We start from the raw sequence: 23,335 nt of genomic DNA, 5'->3' as shown, positions 1-23,335 counted from the left end.
GTGATTTTGTTTTTCTATCCATATTGGTCCTAGTCGCTGATTCTGCTGCTCTCTATCTGTTCTCTTAACTCCGTTTCCAGGGCTTCCTTTCCATTTATTTCTTTACTTTCCTCCTTTCGTCTTCATTTCTTGCCTCAATTTATTTCTTTACTTTCCTCCTTTCTTATTCATTTCTTGCCGTCCATCCATGTCCAGCAACCCTCCTCTCCCCTCCAGCCACAAATGTCCAGCCACCCTCCTCTCCCCCCTGCCCTCCCAGCACCCAGCATCAGGCCTTCCTCCCTCCCACCTAGCACCCAGCAGCACCAAGCATCAGGCCTCCCTGCCTCCCACCCAGCACCAGGCCTCCGTGCCTCCCACCCAGCATCAGGCCTCCCTCCCTCCAACCAAACAAGCATCAGGCCGCCAGTGGAATACTGGACCGCGACGGCCTCACAGAACACGCACACGGGTGAACGACCCCAAGACCAATCGAGGCTGTCTGCCCACCTCGTGGCCTCGACCCGTCCATGACCGGACGGAAATCCAACCGTGCTGAGGCCGACCAACTGAGCGATCCCGAAGCTGATCGCGGCTGTTTGCCAACACAGCTGGAGGACCGCAGGACCGTCCGGCGAGGGGGAGAGAGAAAGGGTGAACCGTAGCCACACATCGAGGCTTCGGGCGGCCACCCAGCGAGAACGATTGCGCCTGGACGTGGCGCCGTCGGTGACCGGACCAGACCACGCCGCCAGTGAGGGTAGGCCGACCACACGACCGGAGAAAGATCACAAAAAACTTAGAGCGTCGCGGCACAGACAAGGGACAACTGGCTTCTGTTCGGTCCGAGCAGAGATCAGGTGGAAATCAGTGATCGGGAGACGGACAACCACCTGAAGCTGAGCCTGGCTGGATACTTGAGGCCCCACAGTGGGACACATGTTGAGTGGCGGGTTGAGCTATGGGGGAAATCCTGGGCACTAGAGGCCGGTGCCATCCACCATGGGGTTCAGAGAGCCGGCGGCCGCCTGGAGCTGCGCCTGGCTGAGGTCCGGAGGCCCAGAGGGACAGACTGGGCGCCTCGTGACAGAAAACTTGCGTCTCCAGCCTCCTGGCACAAAGTTCAAAGCCGAATGCAGTTGGACTAAACGCAAATGACTGGTAAAAATCTCTGGGTACAGAATTGCACATAGTTGAGTCTATAGCACAAGTAGGCCATAAAGTGAATGATACATACCTGTAGCAGGTGTTCTCCGAGGACAGCAGGCTGATTGTTCTCACGACTGGGTGACGTCCGCGGCAGCCCCCACCAACCGGAAAAAAGCTTCGCGGGACGGTCGGCACGCAGGGCACGCCCACCGCGCATGCGCGGCCGTCTTCCCGACCGTGCGCGACCGCTCCCGCCAGTTGAATGACAAGCAATAAAATATGAAACACAACTCCAAAGGGGAGGAGGGAGGGTAGGTGAGAACAATCAGCCTGCTGTCCTCGGAGAACACCTGCTACAGGTATGTATCATTCACTTTCTCCGAGGACAAGCAGGCTGCTTGTTCTCACGACTGGGGTATCCCTAGCTCTCAGGCTCACTCAAAACAAGAACCCAGGTCAATTGAACCTCGCAACGGCGAGGGTACAACAGAAAATTGACCTACGAAGAACAACTAACTGAGAGTGCAGCCTGACCAGAATAAATTCGGGTCCTGGAGGGTGGAGTTGGATTTACACCCCAAACAGATTCTGCAGCACCGACTGCCCGAACCGACTGTCGCGTCGGGTATCCTGCTGGAGGCAGTAATGTGATGTGAATGTGTGGACAGATGACCCGTCGCAGCCTTGCAAATCTCTTCAATAGTGGCTGACTTCAAGTGGGCCACTGACGCTGCCATGGCTCTGACACTATGAGCCGTGACATGACCCTCAAGAGCCAGCCCAGCCTGGGCGTAAGTGAAGGAAATGCAATCTGCTAGCCAATAGGAGATGGTGCGTTTCCCGACAGCGACCCCTAGCCTGTTAGGGTCGAAAGAAACAAACAATTGGGCGGACTGTCTGTGGGGCTGTGTCCGCTCCAAGTAGAAGGCCAATGCTCTCTTGCAGTCCAATGTGTGCAACTGACGATCAGCAGGGCGGGTATGCGGCCTGGGGAAGAATGTTGGCAAGACAATTGACTGGTTAAGATGGAACTCCGACACCACCTTCGGCAGGAACTTTGGGTGGGTGCGGAGCACTACTCTGTTATGATGAAATTTGGTATATGGAGCATGAGCTACTAGGGCTTGAAGCTCACTGACCCTACGAGCTGAAGTAACTGCCACCAAGAAAATGACCTTCCAGGTCAAGTACTTCAGATGGCAGGAATGCAGTGGCTCAAAAGGAGGTTTCATCAGCTGGGTGAGGACGACGTTGAGATCCCATGACACTGTAGGAGGCTTGATAGGGGGCTTTGACAAAAGCAAGCCTCTCATGAATCGAACGACTAAAGGCTCTCCAGAGATGGCTTTACCTTCCACACGATAATGGTAAGCACTAATCGCACTAAGGTGATTCCTTACTGAGTTGGTCTTGAGGCCAGACTCTGATAAGTGCAGAAGGTATTCAAGCAGGTTCTGTGCAGGGCAAGAACGAGGTTCTAGGGCCTTGCTCTCACACCAAACGACAAACCTCCTCCACTTGAAAAGGTAACTCTTTTTAGTGGAATCCTTCCTAGAGGCAAGCAAGACCCGGGAGACACCCTCAGACAGACCCAACGCAGCGAAGTCTACGCCCTCAACATCCAGGCCGTGAGAGCCAGGGATTGAAGGTTGGGGTGCAGCAACGCTCCGTCGTTCTGCGAAATGAGAGTCGGAAAACACTCCAATCTCCACGGTTCTTCTGAGGACAACTCCAGAAGAAGAGGGAACCAGATCTGACGGGGCCAAAAGGGCGCTATCAGAATCATGGTGCCGCGGTCTTGCTTGAGCTTCAGTAAGGTCTTCCCCACCAAAGGTATGGGAGGATAAGCATACAGGAGGCCGGTCCCCCAATGAAGGAGAAAGGCATCTGACGCTAGCCTGCCGTGTGTCTGAAGTCTGAAACAGAACAGAGGCAGCTTGTGGTTGGTCTGAGAGGCGAAAAGATCCACCGAGGGGGTGCCCAACTCTCGGAAGATCTTGCGTACCACTCTGGAATGGAGCGACCACTCGTGCGGTTGCATGACTCTGCTCAGTCTGTCGGCCAGACTGTTGTTTACGCCTGCCAGGTACGTGGCTTGGAGGAGCATGCCGAACCGGCACGCCCAACGCCACATCCCGACGGCTTCCTGACACAGGGGGCGAGATCCGGTGCCCCCCTGCTTGTTGACGTAATACATTGCAACCTGATTGTCTGTCCGAATTTGGATAATTTGGTAGGACAGCCGATCTCTGAAAGCCTTCAGTGCGTTCCAGATCGCTCGGAGCTCCAGGAGGTTGATCTGCAGATCCTTTTCCTGGAGGGACCACAGACCCTGGGTGTGAAGCCCATCGACATGAGCTCCCCACCCCAGGCGAGATGCATCCGTCGTCAGCACTTTCGTGGGCTGCGGAATTTGGAATGGACGTCCCAGGGTCAAATTGGTCCGGATGGTCCACCAGAGCAGTGAAGTGCGGCAACTGGTGGAGAGGCGGATGACATCTTCTAGATTCCCGGTGGCTTGAAACCACTGGGAAGCTAGGGTCCATTGAGCAGATCTCATGTGAAGACGAGCCATGGGAGTCACATGAACTGTGGAGGCCATATGACCCAGAAGTCTCAACATCTGCCGAGCTGTGACCTGCTGAGACGCTCTGGTCTGCGAAGCCAGGGCCAGGAGATTGGTGGCCCTCGATTCGGGAAGGTAGGCCTGAGCCGTCTGGGCATTCAGCAGAGCTCCTATGAATTCCAGAGACTGTGTTGGCTGGAGATGGGACTTTGGGTAATTTATCACAAACCCCAGCAGCTCCAGAAGTCGAGTAGTGCACTGCATAGACCGGAGGGCTCCCGCCTCCGAGGTGTTCTTGACCAGCCAATCGTCGAGATATGGGAACACGTGCACTCCCAGCTTGCGTAGGTAGGCCGCTACCACCACGAGGCACTTGGTAAACACTCGTGGGGCAGAGGCGAGCCCAAAGGGCAGCACACAATACTGAAAGTGCCGTGCGCCCAGGCGGAATCTGAGATACTGTCTGTGAGCTGGCAGTATCGGTATGTGAGTATATGCGTCCTTTAAATCCAGGGAACATAGCCAGTCGTTTTTCTGAATCATTGGCAGAAGGGTGCCCAAGGAAAGCATCCTGAACTTTTCTTTGACCAGGAATTTGTTCAGGCCTCTCAGGTCTAGGATGGGACGCATCCCCCCTGTTTTCTTTTCCACAAGGAAGTACCTGGAATAGAATCCCTGCCCTTCCTGCCCGGGTGGTACGGGCTCGACCGCATTGGCGCTGAGAAGGGCGGAGAGTTCCTCTGCAAGTACCTGCTTGTGATGGGAGCTGAAAGATTGAGCTCCCGGAGGACAATTTGGAGGCAGGGAGGCCAAATTCAGGGCGTATCCGCACCGCACTATTTGGAGAACCCACTGGTCGGAGGTTATGAGAGGCCACCTTTGGTGAAAAAAACTTAACCTCCCCCCGACCGGCAGATCGTCCGGTACGGACACTTTGAGGGCGGCTATGTTCCCGTGGATCCAGTCAAAAGCCCGTCCCCGGCTTTTGCTGTGGAGGCGCAGGGGGCTGCTTAGGTGCACGCTGTTGACGAGAACGAGCGCGCTGGGGCTGTCCCTGTGCCTGACGAGGCCTTCGGGCCGGCTGGTTGTACCTACACTTTGCAAAAGAATAGGGCGCAGCCTGCCGGGCCCGGGAAAAACGTCCACCTGCTGAGGTGGATGCTGAAGGCGCCCGGTGGGAGAGCTTGTCGAGGGCGGTTTCCCGCTGATGCAGTTGGTCCACCAGCTGCTCGACCTTCTCACCAAAAATGTTATCCCCCCGGCAAGGGACGTCGGCCAGTCTCTGCTGGGTGCGGTTGTCCAGGTCAGAGGCACGCAGCCATGAGAGCCTGCGCATCACTATACCTTGGGCCGCAGCACGAGATGCCACGTCACAGGTGTCATAAATACCCCTGGACAGGAACTTTCTGCACGCCTTCAGCTGCCTGACCACCTCCTGATAAGGCCTGGACTGCTCCGGCGGGAGCTTATCGACCAGGTCCGCCAGTTGTTGCACATTAGTCCGCATGTGGATGCTCATATAGAGCAGGTATGACTGGATGCGGGTCACGAGCATGGAGGATTGGTAGGCCTTCCTCCCAAACGAGTCCAGAGTGCGAGACTCCCGCCCCGGGGGCGCCGAGGCGGTATCCCTCGAACTCCGTGCCCTCTTGAGAGCAGAATCCACGACCGCCGAGTCATGGGGCAGTTGGGGCCGCATTAACTCTGGGTCAGAGTGGATCCTGTACTGGGACTCTGCTTTCTTGGGAATGGTGGGGTTAGTTAACGGTCGCACCCAGTTCCGAAGCAGTGTCTCCTTGAGGACATTGTGCAGCGACACCGTGGAGGACTCTCTAGGTGGTGATGGATAGTCGAGGACCTCGAGCATCTCGGCCCTCGGCTCTTCCACAGAGACCATGGGAAAGGGAATGCTAATAGACATATCCCGCACAAAGGAGGCAAAGGAGAGACTCTCAGGAGGTGAGAGCTTCCTCTCCGGTGAAGGCGTGGGGTCCGAGGGAAGGCCCGTAGACTCCTCTGAGGAGAAATATCTAGGGTCCTCCTCTTCCCCCCACGAGGCCTCATCCTCGGTATCGGACATAAGCTCATGTAGCTGAGTCCTGAACCGGGCCCGGCTCGACGTCGAGGCACCGAGGTCTCGGTGTCGTCGAGCGGTGGACTCCTACGTCGGCGGGGACGGAGCTCCCTCCATCGACGTCGACGGGGACTCCACCTGCGTGGCGGTCGAGACCGGCGCCGCAAGCGGCGGCGGTGTCGACGGCCCCAGCGCCGGGCTAGAGCTCGCCGGCGCCACAGACATCGGCGCCGAGGGCGCAAGCACCCCCGGCGCCGGCACAGCCTGGCGCATCAGCCCTTCGAGGATCCCCGGAAGGATGGCTCTGAGGCACTCGTCCAGGCCCGCTGCCGGGAAAGGCGGTGGGGCCGATAGGGGTGTCGGTGCCAGAAGCTGATGGGGGCCAGGAGACGGCACCGAGGTGCCGGAACCCTGACGCGTCGGTACCTCCACAACCGACGGGGACCTCTCCTCTCGGCGATGACGCTTCGGCGTCGCCTCCTCTCCGATGTCCGGATGCACCGAGGGCGACCGGTGACGACGCTTCTTGTCCTTCTTTCGATGCGCGTCACCGGCGCCGGGAGGTATGGAGGAGGAGGAGGACAATCCCCCTCGGTCTCGAGGAGCCGGGTCAGACAGGGTTCGGTCCCGTGGACCACGGGCTGAGGGAGTGACCGGGGCCGACTGCCCACGCGGCCGCTCACCTCCACCCTCGCCGGCGGACCGGCGGGCCGACGGGACCTGTTCTCCTGGGGTCGATGCCATCGGTGCCGATGTCTCGGGCATCGATACCGGTACCGAAGGACCGGGCGTCGATACCGAAGCCGTCGAGGTCGACGTCGAGGGGCCGGCGCAAGTTCCAAAAAGACGGTCCCGCAGAACTTGCCTCGCAACCTGAGTCCGTTTCCGGAGACCGAGACACAGGGAACACGACTTGATATTGTGCTCCGGCCCGAGGCACTGGAGGCACCAAGCGTGGGTGTCGGTCTGCGAGATCGGCCGGCCGCAGCGACCACACTTTTTAAATCCACTCGGGACCTTCGAGGACATCGACGGAAAAATCGCGTCGGCGAAGTCAAAGTCGTCAATGGTGGCGAAAATCACACCTCGAAAAAGGAAACGACCGTGCGGCCACTAGGCTGCAACGTGGCGTCCCCGCTGGAAGCGAGGGAAAAAGAGAGCGCGTGCTCCACACGCACAGGTTTTTTTTTTTTTTTGAAAAGAAAAAAGGAAACCGGTGGTAACAAAAACTAAATAGAAAAAAGAACGATCCGCGTAAACGCGATCGAGTTTCCGGCGGCTGAAAACAGAGAGAGCGGCAAAGCACGACTCTCTCCAGACGCGGAAAAAAAGGAACTGGCGGGAGCGGTCGCGCACGGGCGGGAAGACGGCCGCGCATGCGCGGTGGGCGTGCCCTGCGTGCCGACCGTCCCGCGAAGCTTTTTTCCGGTTGGTGGGGGCTGCCGCGGACGTCACCCAGTCGTGAGAACAAGCAGCCTGCTTGTCCTCGGAGAACTTCAATAGTACGCTACAGCATGATCAATATGAACATTTTAGAAGCTTAGGACTAGAAAATTGTTCAGTTAAACGGATAAATATTTATAGCTCTGATGATATTGAAATGCTCTGATGAAAAACGTGGTGCTCTGAGTCTCTAGGCACAATGAACATGTTTAATTGCATTAAAATTTACATCTCCTAACATGATACTGCACATAGAAACTTTAAAACTTTTAGAACTTGCTTTTAAAAATTTGCATCTCATAGTATGATATTGCATATTGAACTGTAATTTAAATCCCGCATCTCATAGCATAATACTGCATATAAAACTGTAACTTACCTTTCTTAAACCTCAACAATATCATGATTTGATAACCGATTTGAAATACTCTTATGCTCTAAATACACAAACTAACACTGATATGAAACCCAGTAAACTATTCCTAACAATCTACTGTCTCACCCTAATCTAACACGCACTCATAATCCCGAGCATAGACAATAATAGTACCACACTTCACAAACCATTCACGCAACCCACACACAACATGCCTATTCAAAAAAGCAAAAAAGGCTATGAAAAACCTACTATCCATGGACACCATCAACAGAAAGGAAGGAAAGAACTTAAACTCACATACCAAGAAGACAGACAACTGAAACAAATTACCACTAGCCCGAACCCAACTGAACACCACCAACTAATACAAATAGGCTACATCAATGCCAGATCGGCAGTTAATAAAACCACAATTATAACCAACTGGATTACTGATGAACATCTCGATTTCCTACTTATTAGCAGAGAGGTGTGGTAGCTGTGTTAGTCCACTCTTAAAGGTTATCAATAGAAAACAAACAAAATAAAACATGGAAAAGAAAATATGATGATACCTTTTTTTATTGGACATAGCTTTCGAAGGTTGCCCTTCTTCGTCAGATTAGAAATAAGCAAATGTGTTAGTTGATAGTATATATAAGTGAAGCTTCAAAGCTTTTCAATGACAGTCTAGCAAGGTGGGGGTGGGTAGGAGGTATGCATGAGTACAAAGCATTTCATTTCATCGATAGTCTAACAGGATGGGTGTGGGTAGTTGAGAGGAGAGTGATAAACAGAGCAATACAACTTTATGGTTTATAATGGGCTAGAAAACCAAATCCTTGTTAAGTCCTTGTCTGTTGGGTGTCAAAATATTCAATCATTCTGACTTCAAAGGTCTTACGTTCCTGTATTGTTTTAAAGTTACCTTTCAGGATTCTTACTGTGAAATCACTGGTGCAGTGTCCTGGTCCTGTAAAGTGTTGGCCCATAAGGGTGGGAATCTGACTGGCACCAGCTTTCTTCATGTTGTGTCTATGTAAATTGAATCTTGTCTTAAGCATCTGGCCTGTTTCTCCAATATAGCATCCTTCGTTACAGACAGGACTTGACTTAAGGATCTGAGTTTTCTAGCCCAATATAAACCATAAAGTTGTATTGCTCTGTTTATCACTCTCCTCTCAACTACCCACTCCTAAATACTACACCGGTTACCTCTAACAACAGACACCCCATCCGCAACCAATCTTGCGAATTACTTCAATGAAAAAATTATAAAGCTCCGACTCATGATACCTACCAACACTACGGAGTACACAAGGTAAAATTATGTATCATACCTGATAATTTTCTTTCCATTAATCATAGCTGATCAATCCATAGACTGGTGGGTTGTGTCCATCTACCAGCAGGTGAAGATAGAGAGCAATCCTTTTGCCTCCCTATATGTGGTCATGTGCTGCCGGAAACTCCTCAGTATGTCGATATCAAAGCTCCATCCGCAGGACTCAGCACTTAGAGAATTACACCCACAAAGGGACACTCTGCCCAGCTCACCACCGCCGAAATGGGGGAGGGGAATTAACCCAGCTCATCCCCACACAAGTGGGGGAAGGGAATCCGTCCAGCTCATCCCCGCGGAGCGGGGGAGGGACACCACACCCGCCGATGCGGGGGGGATCTGGCTTATCCTGCAACCGCGGGAGGAGCTGACTGACCATAACACCGCCGAAGCGGGAGGGGTACAAAGCTGCCCTACAGCCGCACAAAGCGGGAGGGAGCGCCGGCAGAATTTAGGTCTCAATCCAGCCCCATAAAACAGGGGGGGGGGGGGGGGGGGGGGAAGAGAGGAATGCAGCAGCTCACTGTAACTCAAAATCGTCTCAACTCCTTAAGAATCCAATTGAAAAAACTTGAACACGAAGTCCTCCTGAACAGGAACTGAAGACTAAACTTGAACCTGAAATGCAACCAGAATATAAACAGTACAGATATCTGGGAGGGGCTATGGATTGATCAGCTATGATTAATGGAAAGAAAATTATCAGGTATGATACATAATTTTACCTTCCATATCATCATGCTGATCAATCCATAGACTGGTGGGATGTACCGAAGCAGTACTCACCCAGGGTGGGACACAGAAATCCCTGACCGCAACACTGAAGCTCCAAACCGGGCCTCCGCCCGAGCAGCCACAGTCAAGCAGTAATGTCTGGAAAAGGTATGAGCCGATGCCCAAGTTGCCGCCCTACAAATCTCTTCCAAGGAGACGGACCCGGCCTCTGCCATCGAGGCCGCCTGTGCTCTAGTGGAGTGAGCCTTCAGCTGGATAGGCGGCACCTTCCCTGCGGCCACATAAGCCGCTGCAATGGGTTCCTAGACCCATCGTGCCACTGTAGGCTTGGCAGCCTGCAGACCCTTACGAGGACCTGCGAACAGCACAAACAGATGATCCGACTTCCTGGAATCATTGGTCACTTCCAAGTATCTGATGATGACTCGGTCTCACATCTAGATATTTGAGAGCAGAGTACTCCTCTGGGTAGTCCTCCCTACGAAAGGAGGGTAGACAGAGCTGCTGATTCACATGGAAGCGAGGACCAATCTTGGGCAGGAAGGAAGGCACTGTGCGAATAGACACTCCTGCCTCAGTGAACTGCAGAAAGGGCTCTCGACATGATAGCGCCTGGAGCTCGGAAACTCTTCTAGCTGAAGTGATAGCCACCAAAAGACTGCTTTCAACGTCAATTCTTTCAGAGATGCCCTCGACAAGGGTTCACAAGGCGGCTTCTGCAAGGCTCTTAGCACCAGATTGAGATTCCACGCCGGTACCACTGCGTGCAGAGGAGGGTGCAGGTGAATAACTCTCTTGAGAAAGCGCACCACATCTGGATGCAATGCCAGAGAAATACCCTTCAGGTGACCCCTGAAGCAAGCAAGAGCCGCTACCTGGACCTTAAGGGAACTGAGCGACAGGCCTTTTTCCAGACCTTCTTGCAGGAACGCCAACACTGATAAAATTGGAGCAGTGAAGGGAGAAAGTGAGCCTGCTTCACACCACGATGCAAAGATACGCCAAACCCTGGCGTAAGCAGTAGAAGTAGAGAGCTTCCTCGCTCTCAGCATAGTGGCGATGACCTTGTCTGAGAAGCTCTGCTTGCTCCGACGCTGCCGCTCAAAAGCCAGGCCGTAAGACCAAAGGGGGAGGAATCCTCCCTCACCACGGGACCCTGATGCAACAGGCCCCGCTCCACTGGCATCTGCAGAGGTCCGTCCACTGAGAGCCTTATCAAGTCCGCATACCAGGGACGTCTGGGCCAATCCGAACTCACCAGGATTATCCGGCCCGGATGCTTTGCCACCCGGCCTAGCACCCTGCCCAACATGGGCCAAGGCGGGAACACAAAGAGGAGCTCCTGTGTCGGCCACTGTGGGAGAAAAGCATCTACCCCCAGAGATTGAGGGTCCCGTCCTCTGCTGAAAAAGCACGGCACTTGGCAATTGGCTGAAGACGCCATCAGATCTAGGCTCGGCTGGCCCCAGCGCTTCGTGATATCCAAGAACACCTGAGCAATATTCATGACTCCCGCAAAGTGGGCAGCCGACAGCTGTTCCAGGTTTGCTTCCGCCCACAGGCATAGCTTCATGGCCTCCTTGGCTAGAGGGGCGCTCCTGATACCTCCCCGGCGATTGACATAGGCCACAGCCGTGGCAGGCCCGGGAGAAACTCCAAAGGCGCCAACCGAATGGCTCTGAGTTCCAGGAGGTTGATAGACCACTCTGCCTCTGCAGGGGACCAGTGCCCCTGCGCTGTCGTTCCCAAGCAGTGGGCTCCCCAGCCCCACAAAGAGGCGTCCGCCGTGACGAAAACCCACTCCGGGGTCACCAGAGGCATTCCTGCGGACGGCTTGTCTGGCCTCAGCCACCAGCTCAGCGCCTTGCGCACCGCTGGATCCAAGGGAAGGCGCAGAGCGTAATCCTCCGAAGCTGGAGTCCATCGCTGCAGCAGAGAGAGCTGTATAGGTCTCATATGGGCCCTGACCCAGGGCACTACTTCCATCGTGGCCGTCATAGAGCCCAACAGCTGCCCATAGTCCCGAGCCCGAAGAGAAGAGGCTGCTAGGAACTAGTCCACCTGAACCTGAAGCTTGACAATCCGATTGTCTGGCAGGAACACTCTGCCCAATTGGGGGTTGAATCGAACTCCCAGATACTCCAGGGACTGAGTCGGGCGCAGCTGGCTTTTCTCCCAGTTGATGATTCACCTCAGGGAGCTCAAAAGAGCAATCACCCGGTCTGAAGCTCTGCCGCACTCTGCATAAGAGGGGGCTCGGATCAACCAGTCGTCCAGATAAAGATGGACTTGTACTCCTTTCTTGCGTAGGAAGGCCGCGATGACCACCATAACTTGGAGAAGGTCCGCGGAGCAGTAGCCAACCCGAAAGGGAGGGCTCTGAACTGGGAGTGTCCTCAGAACTTCAAAACGCGGAAAGCGTTGATGAGGAGGCCAGATGGGAATATGCAAGTAAGCTTCCTTGATGTCCAAGGATGCCACGAACTCCCCTGCCTGCACTGCCGCTATAACAGAGCGGAGAGTCTCCATTCGGAAGTGCCGAACTTCCAAAGCCCGATTGACCCCTTTGAGATCGAGGATAGGCCGGACAAAACCTCCTTTCTTAGGTACCACAAAGTAAATGGAGTAACGTCCCTTGCCAGGGTGATCTTCTGGCACCGAAACGACCACACCCAGGCGGATCAGATTGTCCAAAGTCTGCTGCACTGCCACAGCTTGACCGGAGACTTGCAGGGAGAGTGCACAAACCCGATTCTTAAGGGTCGGCAGAACTCTAGCTTGTAGCCGTCTCTGATGACTTCCAGCACTCAAGTGTCTGAAGTTACCCTGGTCCACTCGCCCAGAAACGAGGATAGGCGTCCTCCAATCTGCTCTGGGCCATGGACCAGCGCCCCGTCATTGGGTACGAGAACCTGGGGGAGGACTGGAGGAGGCACCTCCGGGACGGCGGTCTCTGCGAAAGGAATGCTGCTTGGGGGAGAAATTCCTTTTGATGGAAGAGGGGGCAGAGGAGCTCGACTTGCCCGGGCAATACCAACGGGCTTCCTGAAACCGTCCTTTGGAGGAACTGGGGCGGGCACAATTGGCCCGATCCCTGACCTCCGGTAACCTCTTGCCCTAAGACGTGCCGAGATCGGTCACAATCTTGTCCAGCTCGACCCCAAAGAGCAGCTTGCCTTTAAAAGGCAACTTAGCCAGGCGAGACTTAGAGGCGTGGTCAGCAGACCAATGCTTCAGCCAAAGCCACCGCCGTGCAGAGACTGTCTGAGCCATACCTTTAGCCGAGGCTCTCAAGACATCATACAGCCAGCCTGCCAAGTAGGCCAAGCCCGATTCCAGGGCTGGCCAATCAGCCCTCAAGGAAGGATCCGAGGGGGAAGCCCGCTGCGCAAGCGTCAAGCACGCCCTGGCCACATAGGAGCCACAAATTGAGGCCTGTAAACTTAAAGCAGCCGCCTCGAAGGACGACTTTAAAGCCGCCTCCAAACTCCTGTCTTGGGCGTCCTTTAGGGCCGTGCCACCTTCCACCGGCAACGCCGTTTTCTTAGTCACCGCAGTGATTAAAGAATCCACGGTAGGCCCAAGAAAGGCCTCCTGTTCACCTTCAGGCAGAGGATAGAGGCGGGACATAGCCCTAGCCACTTTAAGGCTCGCTTCTGGGAAATCCCATTGAGCCAAAATCAAGGTGTGCATTCATGCACGTGGAAGGTTCTAGGCGGGCGCTTAGTCCCCCGCATAATGGCAGAGCCAACAGAGGCTGAGGGAGAGACGTCCTCCGGAGAGGAACTCTTCAAAATGCTCATGGCCTGCACTAACAGGTTGGGCAAATCCTCTGAGCGAAAGATCCGTGCTGCAGAGGGTTCACCCGCTCCATCCGACCGGAATCCGTCTCCTCCAAGGAATCCCCAAAGGACCGTTGGGAGAACTCAGATACGCTGCCCTCATCTACATCAGAGGAGACCGAGTCCTCTAGGGCCTGGAAGTCCACCCGAGGGCGTTTGCTTCCGGAGGCCTCAGCCCCTTGATCAGAGGGGGGAGCCGGGGCAGCGTTTATCATAAGAAAAGCCTGATGCAGCAGCAAAAAGAACTCAGGGGAGAAACCCCCTAGACTGTGCACTTCTGCCGCCTGGGCCACGGCCCTAGACGCACCCTCAACCGGCGCTCGCAAGAGCGGGGGAGAAACATGCTGCGCATCTAAAATGGCGTCCGGCGCGAAACTCCAAGAAGGAGCCGCGTGGGAAGAACGGCGCTTAACTTTCGCTGCTTTCATGCCGTCGCCCGACTCAAGGGCGACCATAGCATTAACGTCTCCCAGCTCGAGGGCAGCCCAAGAAGAAGCCGTCCGAGCAGAGTGGCCGGCCAACATGGAGTGGGCGAGCAGCGGGGGATGGGCGCTTATGGCGGGAAAAACCGGGACACTGACCGGACTCCAAACTGATGCCCAACAAAGGCGATTCAGGCTTTGAAAACCCCTGCATCCCCTCTAGATGCACACACGCGGTCCGGGGAGCGAATCTTTGCGCCCTCGCCCTCTGACGCCATAAGCCACGTGGAGACCGAACGGGGAACCACCTGCCCGCTATAAAAAAGGTAAAATTACCTGCTTCTCGCTCCGAGCTGTAACGAACTGGTGTCCCAGTGAGCAGCTGCAATAAACGCTGATATAAACATTGAAATAAACGCCCTTAAAGGACGTCCAAATTTCTTTCTTTTTTTTTAAATGGAGCCAGCGGGAGGGGGGAGAAAAGGAGGGACCTGGCACCACCAGGTTTGCACTTGCTCAAGAAGAGCCCTCAACCCCAGGTACTCAACAAAACCTAAAGATTAGGCTTGGAGACCTAGCCAGAGCTGCTGCTGTGTGTGACCACCACCTGCTGAGATAGAGAACATACTGAGGAGTTTCCGGCAGCACATGACCACATATAGGGAGGCAAAAGGATTGCTCTCTATCTCCACCTGCTGGTAGATGGACACAACCCACCAGTCTATGGATTGATCAGCATGATGATATGGAAGCATCCTTGAATGTCTAGATCCAAAACCTGGAGAAAGCCCAGCAGATCGGTCATGGACCAGCTTTAACACGATATCGTCAAATGAATTTTCACAAGGGCTCGGAAAATAAGCCAAGTCAGAATGCAAATTAGACATTTGCCCCAATAGCCTAATAAGATCAGCCCCCAAACAATTCAAAAAAGATCTCACGAACCATATAAACCACAGGCTTCAAAATGGTCTCTTTCCCACGGAGAAAGGAAATATCTTACTTACTCTGCTGCCAAAAGATGCTAAGAAAAGCACAATGGACCTAACCAACTATTGCCCAGTAGCATCCATTCCGCTCATAACCAAACTCATGAGGGCATAGTAACGAAACAACTCTCTGATTACCTAAATAAACACTCAATTCTGCATGAGTCTCAATCAGGATTTCGGTCAAATCACAGCACCGAAACAGTACTAGTATCAGCAATGAACTCATTCAAACAAGCAATCGCAACTGGTAACAACATACTCCTCCTACAATTCGACATGTCCAGCGCCTTTGACATGGTTAACCATGGAATACTTTTACATATACTAGAATACTTTGAAGTAGGAGGTACAGTTCTCAAATGGTTCAAAGGATTCCTGACCACAAGATCTTACCAAGTAACAACGAATGCGGACATATCACCCCCATGGACACCTGAATGTGGAGTTCCCCAAGGATCCCCCTTATCACCAACTCTTTTCAACCTAATGATGATACCATTAGCCAAACTTCTAGCCAATCAAAACCTTAATCCCTACATATATGCAGACGATGTCACGATTTACATCCCATTCAAACATGATCTAAACAAAATCACCAACGAGAACAACCAAAGCCTCCAAATCATGCACTCCTGGGCGGATGCATTCCAGCTGAAACTCAACGCAGAGAAATCTCAATGTCTTGTCCTCACCTCACAACATTAACACAAACAACTTCTCCACCATATCCACACCATACTGTTCTCTCCCCGTCGCACAAAATCTAAAAATTCTTGGAGTTACCATTGACCGAAACCTCACACTCGATAGTCACGTGAAGAACACAACGAAAAAGATGTTTCACTTTATGTGGAAATTCAAAAGAGTAAAACCTTTCTTCCCGAGATATATCTTCCGTACCCTGGTACAGTCATTGGTAATAAGTCATCTGGACTACTGTAATGCACTGTATGCTGGCTGCAAAGAACAGACCATCAAAAAACTCCAGACAGCACAGAATACCGCCGCCAGACTCATATTTGGAAACACTAAATATGAAAGTGCAAAACCCCTAAGAGAGAAACTTCACTGGCTCCCTCTCAAGGAACGTATTGCGTTCAAGATCTGCACGATAATACACAAAATCATTCACGCAGAGGCCCCAATCTACATGCTAAACCTTGTGGACTTGCCGCCCAGAAACGCCATAAGATCATCCTGCCAATTTCTCAATCTGCACTTCCCCCGGCTGTAAAGGACTAAAATACAAGCTGATACACGCCACCACCTTCTCTTACATGAGCACGCAGCTGTGGAATGCACTACCTACAGCCCTGAAAGCTACTGATGAAATAACTAACTTCCGCAAATCCCTGAAGACACATCTCTTCCACAAGGCCTACAAAGAGAACCCATAGCCTTACAAAACTACCTCACCAATCCACACAGTTATTACAGTCCACCTTGCACCCTGAAGAACACCCTCCTTTCTCTCTACCCTCACCTAATCTCCTTCTCGCTACCCTTACCTAATCTCTGAACATTACTAATTGTAAATGATATCATGGATTAACTATGTCAGAATCCAAACTCTGTAAGCCACATTGAGCCTGCAAATAGGTGGGAAAATGTGGGATACAAATGCAATAAATAATAAAAATAAAAATATATAGAAACACAAAATACTATATTGTAATGATGGGCTGCATCTCACTGTGGCAGGAAAAAAAAATCCTTGGTGAGAAATTCAGACAATATGTTTCTAAGCATTTAAACTAGAAGGTGGGGTGGCATATGGAGGCAGGTCACTTCCAGTGGTCACCTCCTACTAGAGAAAATGTAACAGTAGTAAAGAAAGCAACGAAAATGACAACAATCTTAGCACATCACTTCCTACCAACACAGCAAGAAGTGAGACCAAACAAAAAACTAAACAGAAGATGAGACTGCCACTGAAATATTGCTGGAAAGCCATGACCACAAATACTCACAGTCTAAGCAATAAAGTTCATGATCTGCAAGCCCTGATGTTAGAGGCAGACTTAGACATGGATGCTAGGCTGTATAGAGAAAGGTGTAATCAGCAGAAGAAAGGAGGTGTTGATGCCCCTGTACAAGTCCTTGGTGAGGCCCCATGGTGTATTATGTTCAGTTTTGGAGGCCGCATCTTGTTAAAGATGTAAGAAGACTTGAATTAGTCCAGAGGAAGGCGACAAAAATGATATGGGGATTGCGCCAAAAGACAAATAAGAAGAGATTGGAAGACCTGAATATTTATACCCTACAGGAGAATGGAAAATTGTATATCTAGAAGACATGATTTGAGGTTGTGGGGTGGTAGACTTAGGAATAATGTCAGAAAATTCTTTTTCATGGAGAGGGTGGTTGATGCCTGGAATGCCCTCCCGAGGGAGGTGGTGGTGAAGAGAACTGTGGCGGGATTCAAGGTGGTGTGGAATAAACACAGGGGATCTCGAACTAGAAAATGAATGGTATAAAACCAAAGCTTAAAGGTCTGCATATGTGTTTGCATGTCAAGTGGTGCTTAGATGGAAACCCTGGCTTTATCAACTAAGGCTGGTGCTGGGCTAGCTTGAATGGTCTGAGTCTCGCATATAGCAATTTGGAACGTGAGGACAGTGCCAGGCAGACTTTTACGGTCTGTTTCCAGCAAATGACAAGATGGATTCAAATAGGCTTTGACAGCAACTCCTATAGTTGGAACATAAGGATAGAGCCAGGTGAACTTCTATGGTCTATGTCCCGTAAACAACAAAGAAAGACCATGATGAAGTATATATCATGACGTTCATTGTTGATTCAAACTAGAATTGGGAATGAAATGAGACTGTTGGGCAGACTGGATGGACCATTCATGTCTTTATCTGCCGTCACTTAGTATGTTATGTGTATCCAAATATCTTTTCATTTTTATTAAATTATATTAAATTATTTTTTCCTATAATGTAATTATATAATAGTTCAGGTATATATTTTATTCTGATTGAGGCAGCAACTATTTCCAAGGGACACTTTCTATTAATTTCATTATTATTATTAATTTCACTTTTTTATTACATATCCTTAACAGTTTTATACCCTTTTTTCAATTGAGAGAGATATTTAATGTAATATAATACGTCTCAGTTTGTCTGTTATTTTGAATACTTAACTAACGCTTGTTCTTATGTTTTCTAACTATCTTTCTTACTTCATACCAGTTATCTATTTAAAGTTTTTTTGGAAGATCTTATACAAGTAATCAACTCATGGGTTTTTATCTTTTGCCGATATTCATACATAACTTTTATTTAATTTATCGTTTAAGTACCTCTTGATTAAATATTAGATTAAATATTTGGCTACTATTTCATCACTTCAATTTATCGCTACCTCTGAAACAAGTATTAATTGTTTTGTCGAGTTTTTCGTAGTTGGATTAATTTCAGCCAATTGGTTTTCTTAATTCTTATTACCCTTGAGCAATTTACCCAATGGCTTCTTAAATAATTGGTTGACATAATTATGACCTAGCATTTTTACTAGTTAATATATCTGATTTTTTGTCGTTCATTAGTTTTGGTATTTATTGTTTTTTTAAGTATCTCTTGATTAATTTTTTGCTACTTTCGAAACATGTATTTATTACTCTATTGAGCCTTTTAAAGTCGGATTAATTTCAGTCAATTTGTCTTTTTATGGACCCTTGAGCATTTTATCTCATTACTTTTTAAATAACTGTGTGACTTTCCTATTACTCAGCATTTTTATCAATTTCACTCACCAGCTTTCATAATAATTGTTTGATATAACCGTCACTTGCATGCCATTAGTTAGTATATGTGTCAATCTTTATTTTGAAACTTGACGTATCCTATCAATGGAATCCACGTTTCACCACAGCGTTATTTAGATTGGGTGTATTTTGGCGCCACTTTCTTCAATACTATTTTATATTGAATCTGTTGGTACGAGGCAACACTTTCCATTTTATTTAAGGTAAGGTATTTTTCCTTTTTGATTTTATTTAGCTTATCACGACTGCCCGATACGGCATTACGGATATATTTTTAGTTAAGTTTTCATGCCTTTTGTTTTTGCTAGTACCTTTGGCGCTTTTACCGTTAGGAACGTATATATTTATATTCATTTATATTTTACACATTAGTATTGGGTGAATCTTGGTGCCAATGTTTTTAATACCAGTTTTTAGTACCTTTTTAATTTAAACTGAATCTGTTGATACGAGGTAATATTCTCTCTTTTTATTAAACCATCATGACTGTCTGACACAGCATCAGCAATATATACACTTTTTAATATATTTTTTTAGTTTGTTTCTATTTTGATAATTTGATAACTATACGCGTTACCACTTTTTGTTAGTACCCTTGGCGCTTCCATTGTTAAGGATGTGCGTGTATATATATATATAAATATACTCATTTATACTCTACACGCTAGTACATTTTGGAATATAAGATATACCATTACTCATGTTGACATGCAGTCTTCCTTTTTCCTTTCGCTCTTTGTGGGGTGTGTGAGTGTAAACTCCCTTTTCCTTTCTTCCTTTTTTTTGACGGCTAGGCTTTTGATAGATTTTGTGATAATACTATCAAAAATTATTTGTATGCACTTCTACATAGATACTTGGATACACAAAAATTTTTTAATAACATTAAAAATTTTTTAATAACACTATCATTTTTAAATTTAATTTCTATCTTATGATTTCGTATAGATGTTGGATTCATACCTTATTTTTAATCATGCATCTTCTATTAAATATGACTTCTTTAAATATTTGTCTTATTTTCGTAATGTTTATTATTATTTTGCTGTTATGATATAGATCTTAATATTTAACAAGATTTTTTAAGCAATAATTATTTGAACTCTTATGATATTGGTCGTTAAACGTTTTGATATAATTTATTATTATTATTTTTCTAATATTTAACAATTGTTATTCTTTTCATTCACATAAAATTTTATAGAGACTACATTTTATGAGCTCCTTTGTCTGTCAGTATATCCCCTGTGCAACTACTGATTGGTATGTTTAATTTTATTCTATTTTAATTTTATCTCTAATCTTATCCTTATTCTTATTTTTATTCCTATTTAATATGTATGTATTAAGAAATTTTCTGCTGGTGACTCTCTGTTATTTGCTTTTCATTCAGCATGTTATTGCTTTCTATTGAATACATGATATCTATTATCAGTTCTTCCATTTAAAGAAATCTGTTCTGCTACATATACATAATTATGTATTGATTCATTTCATTTTATTATATGTCTGTATTTTATATATAATACTTTTGGAAATAGGTTTTTATAATGCTAATTAAATTGTATATAGTCTATTTACCTTCTGCTTTCTACGTTGTTCGTCTGATGGTATAGCAATAGTATATGTATTGATTTAGTCAATATATCAGATTCTATGTTAGAAAATCTGATTTATATTAAGAATGACCAATATTTTTAATATTACGTTTTTATATTTGTTGTAATATACTTGATCCAATTTGTTTTCATTTAATCATTTAATTATATATGTGTTTTGTTGTTATTTTATAGACCCCTGATGAAGGTTTTTTTAAAAACCGAAACACGGACCATGTTGGGTCCCTAATAAAGTTTTTCTGGAGCATCTCACCCCTTGTCTTGGATTGATCTCTTGAAGTTGTTTTTCCACCTGTTTCTTTTTTTGTGTTGAATACAGAAGAGTGCCAGATCACCACAACCTATTTATTTATTTTAACTGATGCAGTATCCCCAAGGGGTATGGAGGGATTGCCATGGGCTATATATCAAAAGCACAGACTTAGGAGTCAGGCCAAATCCTTTGTCCTGCTGCATCAGCCTGACCGACACCATCTGCTGGAGGCATGAGTTACTCCAGGTTGCCTCAAAAAAACAGAAAACAGCCAACCACAATCTCAAAGGGCTGTATAGAGTGAACAATAACAAACAAGTGAGAAATACCCTCAGAAACCAAGGACTTCACCAAGGTCTGATCATCAAGACACTGACATCTATATTAGATTTTTGTGTCCGTGATCTCATCTCGTTCATGGGGTAAAATCTCTCACCTGTTCACAATCAAACTGTTCAAAATAGAACCAATACTCCAAAGCATTTAAGAGTATAAAAAATTCCCAAGCTACAACATGGCTTAAATAAACTTAGCTTTCTCATTGTTGGCTTGGAAACCCCACATTCCAACTGTTATTCAACGGGGCCCAGATTGTTTCACCCACTTCAGGGCTTCATCAGCAACCACACTGTTTTAACATGATAACAGGGGTATAAATTTTCAGCTAACTGGACATCTCCAGTTCCTGGAGATGTCCAGTTAGCTGAAAATTTATACCCCTGTTATCATGAAACGATCTGGGCCCCGTTGAATAACAGTTGGAATGTGGGGTTTCCAAGCCAACAATGAGAAAGCTAAGTTTATTTAAGCCATGTTGTAGCTTGGGAACTTTTTATACTCTTAAATGCTTTAGAGTATTGGTTCTATTTTGAACAGTTTGATTGTGAACAGGTGAGAGATTTTACCCCATGAACGAGATGAGATCACGGACACAAAAATCTAATATAGATGTCAGTGTCTTGATGATCAGATCTTGGTGAAGTCCTTGGTTTCTGAGGGTATTTCTCACTTGTTTGTTATTGTTCACTCTATACAACCCTTTGAGATTGTGGTTGGCTGTTTTCTGAGGTATTAGATTACTAAGGAGGATTAACAACCCATACTGTTTTTTGTATTATTCCAGGTTGCACCACTCCTTTTATCAGTGATGTCACTGGAATATTCAAATTCTTTGCTTCCATCTGCTGTTAAGGGGCACAACACTGGTCTGGGTTGGTCTAATAGAATAATGGGACTAAATTTTCTCAGAGTACCTGCTTGCCTTAGAGTACTTTCTGGGAGAGCTCTAAAATTCATGTTTTGTCTGTTCCAAGACAGGCTACAGATGCAAATATTTTACTTTAAAACAAGTTCATAAAATGAAAATCTAACAAGATATGCCAAAATAAAACAATTTGGTTAAACAAACAGAATTTAACAATTTAGAAATGTGACCACTTCCTACCTTGTTACTACTGTTGAAAAAGAAACACACTTTTTACCTTGAGATAATCTCCAGCTCGCTGAGGAGGATGGTGTTCCAGAGGTTTCTGGAAGCTCTACAATAGGACTCAGAAGAGGTTTCTTGGAAGCTAGTTCTCTGTCTCCATACAATGGTTTTGGTACCATCTTTTTTTTCCCTCTTTTCCCTCTTGCACCTTTCCCTTTGATAACCTGACAAGATTTGGAATAACAGACATCAAACTTAAATCATTAAAGGGTTAGAAATGTGATCAATGAAGAGCAAGGTAGCTTTTTTACATATTTATAAACTGTCAATATATTTTTTGAACGTATTAAAAAAAAAAAAGGAAGAAAAACAACACTTTCCAACCTTTAAATTTGTACTGAGCAGCACTTCAAGTAGCCCTCTAACAAACTATATCCTTTCTGTAGTAACATTTCAAGAATACATGCTCTGAATACCAACACAACAGTCAACCCTTTCAGGATGCATCAACAGAAATTGCATTTCAGGTGGTAATTCTAATCAACTGTGTGCCTATTTATAGACACCTTACTTCCATTTCTAGAATACAGGCATACTGGGTAAATATGCCCATAGGCATGAACCCCAGGATGTTAGAATTCTTATATTGCAGGACCACAACTTTGAAATCAGCTCCTTTCATGTATTAGAGATTTGCAGAACAAGCGAAGATACTTACCTGAAGGAAGTATTCTCCAAGGACAGCAGGCCCTATATTCTCACACTGTGGGTAACGCGGGTCTGTGTTGCTGATCCGGAACTTGTAACAAGCTTTAAACAGGTCTTTGAGCACAAGACACACACTCCGCAAAACATGAGCGAGTGCCTTCCCGCCCACCATGAGAGTGCGGGACCAGCAGTTCTCTTTTTTCCACGGTGAGGACAGGACGTGTTTTTTTTCCCCATTCCTCACATCTGGTTCGGCCTTGGTCTTTTTTTGTGCCTTCCTTTTGCTTTTTTTTATTCATTCATTCCCTGGTAAGGGACCAGCAGTACAATATAAGACTTATGATAAAAAGGAAACTACTCCAAGGGGAGGTGGGAGGGCATGTGAGAATATAAGGCCTGCTGTCCTTGGAGAATACCTGCTACAGATAAGTATCTTCGCTTTCTCTGAAGACAAACAGGCATATAATTCTCACATATGGGAATCCCTAGATACCAGGCTCCTCAAAAACTACCACCACCAGTGATCAATCGGATCTCGCAATGGTGGGGACAAAAAAAGTAATTAACCTGAAACTATATACAATCTGAGTGAGAGTGTAGCCTGGAACAGAAAAAACAAAAAAGGCCTAGAAGGGTAGAGTTGGACTCT

General features: G+C 47.8%; 1 protein-coding gene across 1 annotated transcript in view; it reads right to left on the bottom strand.

The window, feature by feature from the left end:
- The window catches only part of CDCA2 (cell division cycle associated 2), a 254,447-nt gene that overhangs the window by 14,463 nt on the left and 216,649 nt on the right, over positions 1-23,335 (bottom strand). Inside the window, exon 15 of the mRNA XM_030201830.1 lies at positions 22,031-22,202. Coding sequence (XP_030057690.1) covers positions 22,031-22,202 — 172 coding nt within the window. The remainder of the gene's footprint in view (positions 1-22,030; positions 22,203-23,335) is intronic.

This window comes from Microcaecilia unicolor, chromosome 4 (assembly GCF_901765095.1).
Source record: "Microcaecilia unicolor chromosome 4, aMicUni1.1, whole genome shotgun sequence".
Taxonomy (NCBI): domain Eukaryota; kingdom Metazoa; phylum Chordata; class Amphibia; order Gymnophiona; family Siphonopidae; genus Microcaecilia; species Microcaecilia unicolor.
Note: the sequence above shows the minus strand (reverse complement) of the source record. Positions and strands in the feature narration are given on the sequence as shown.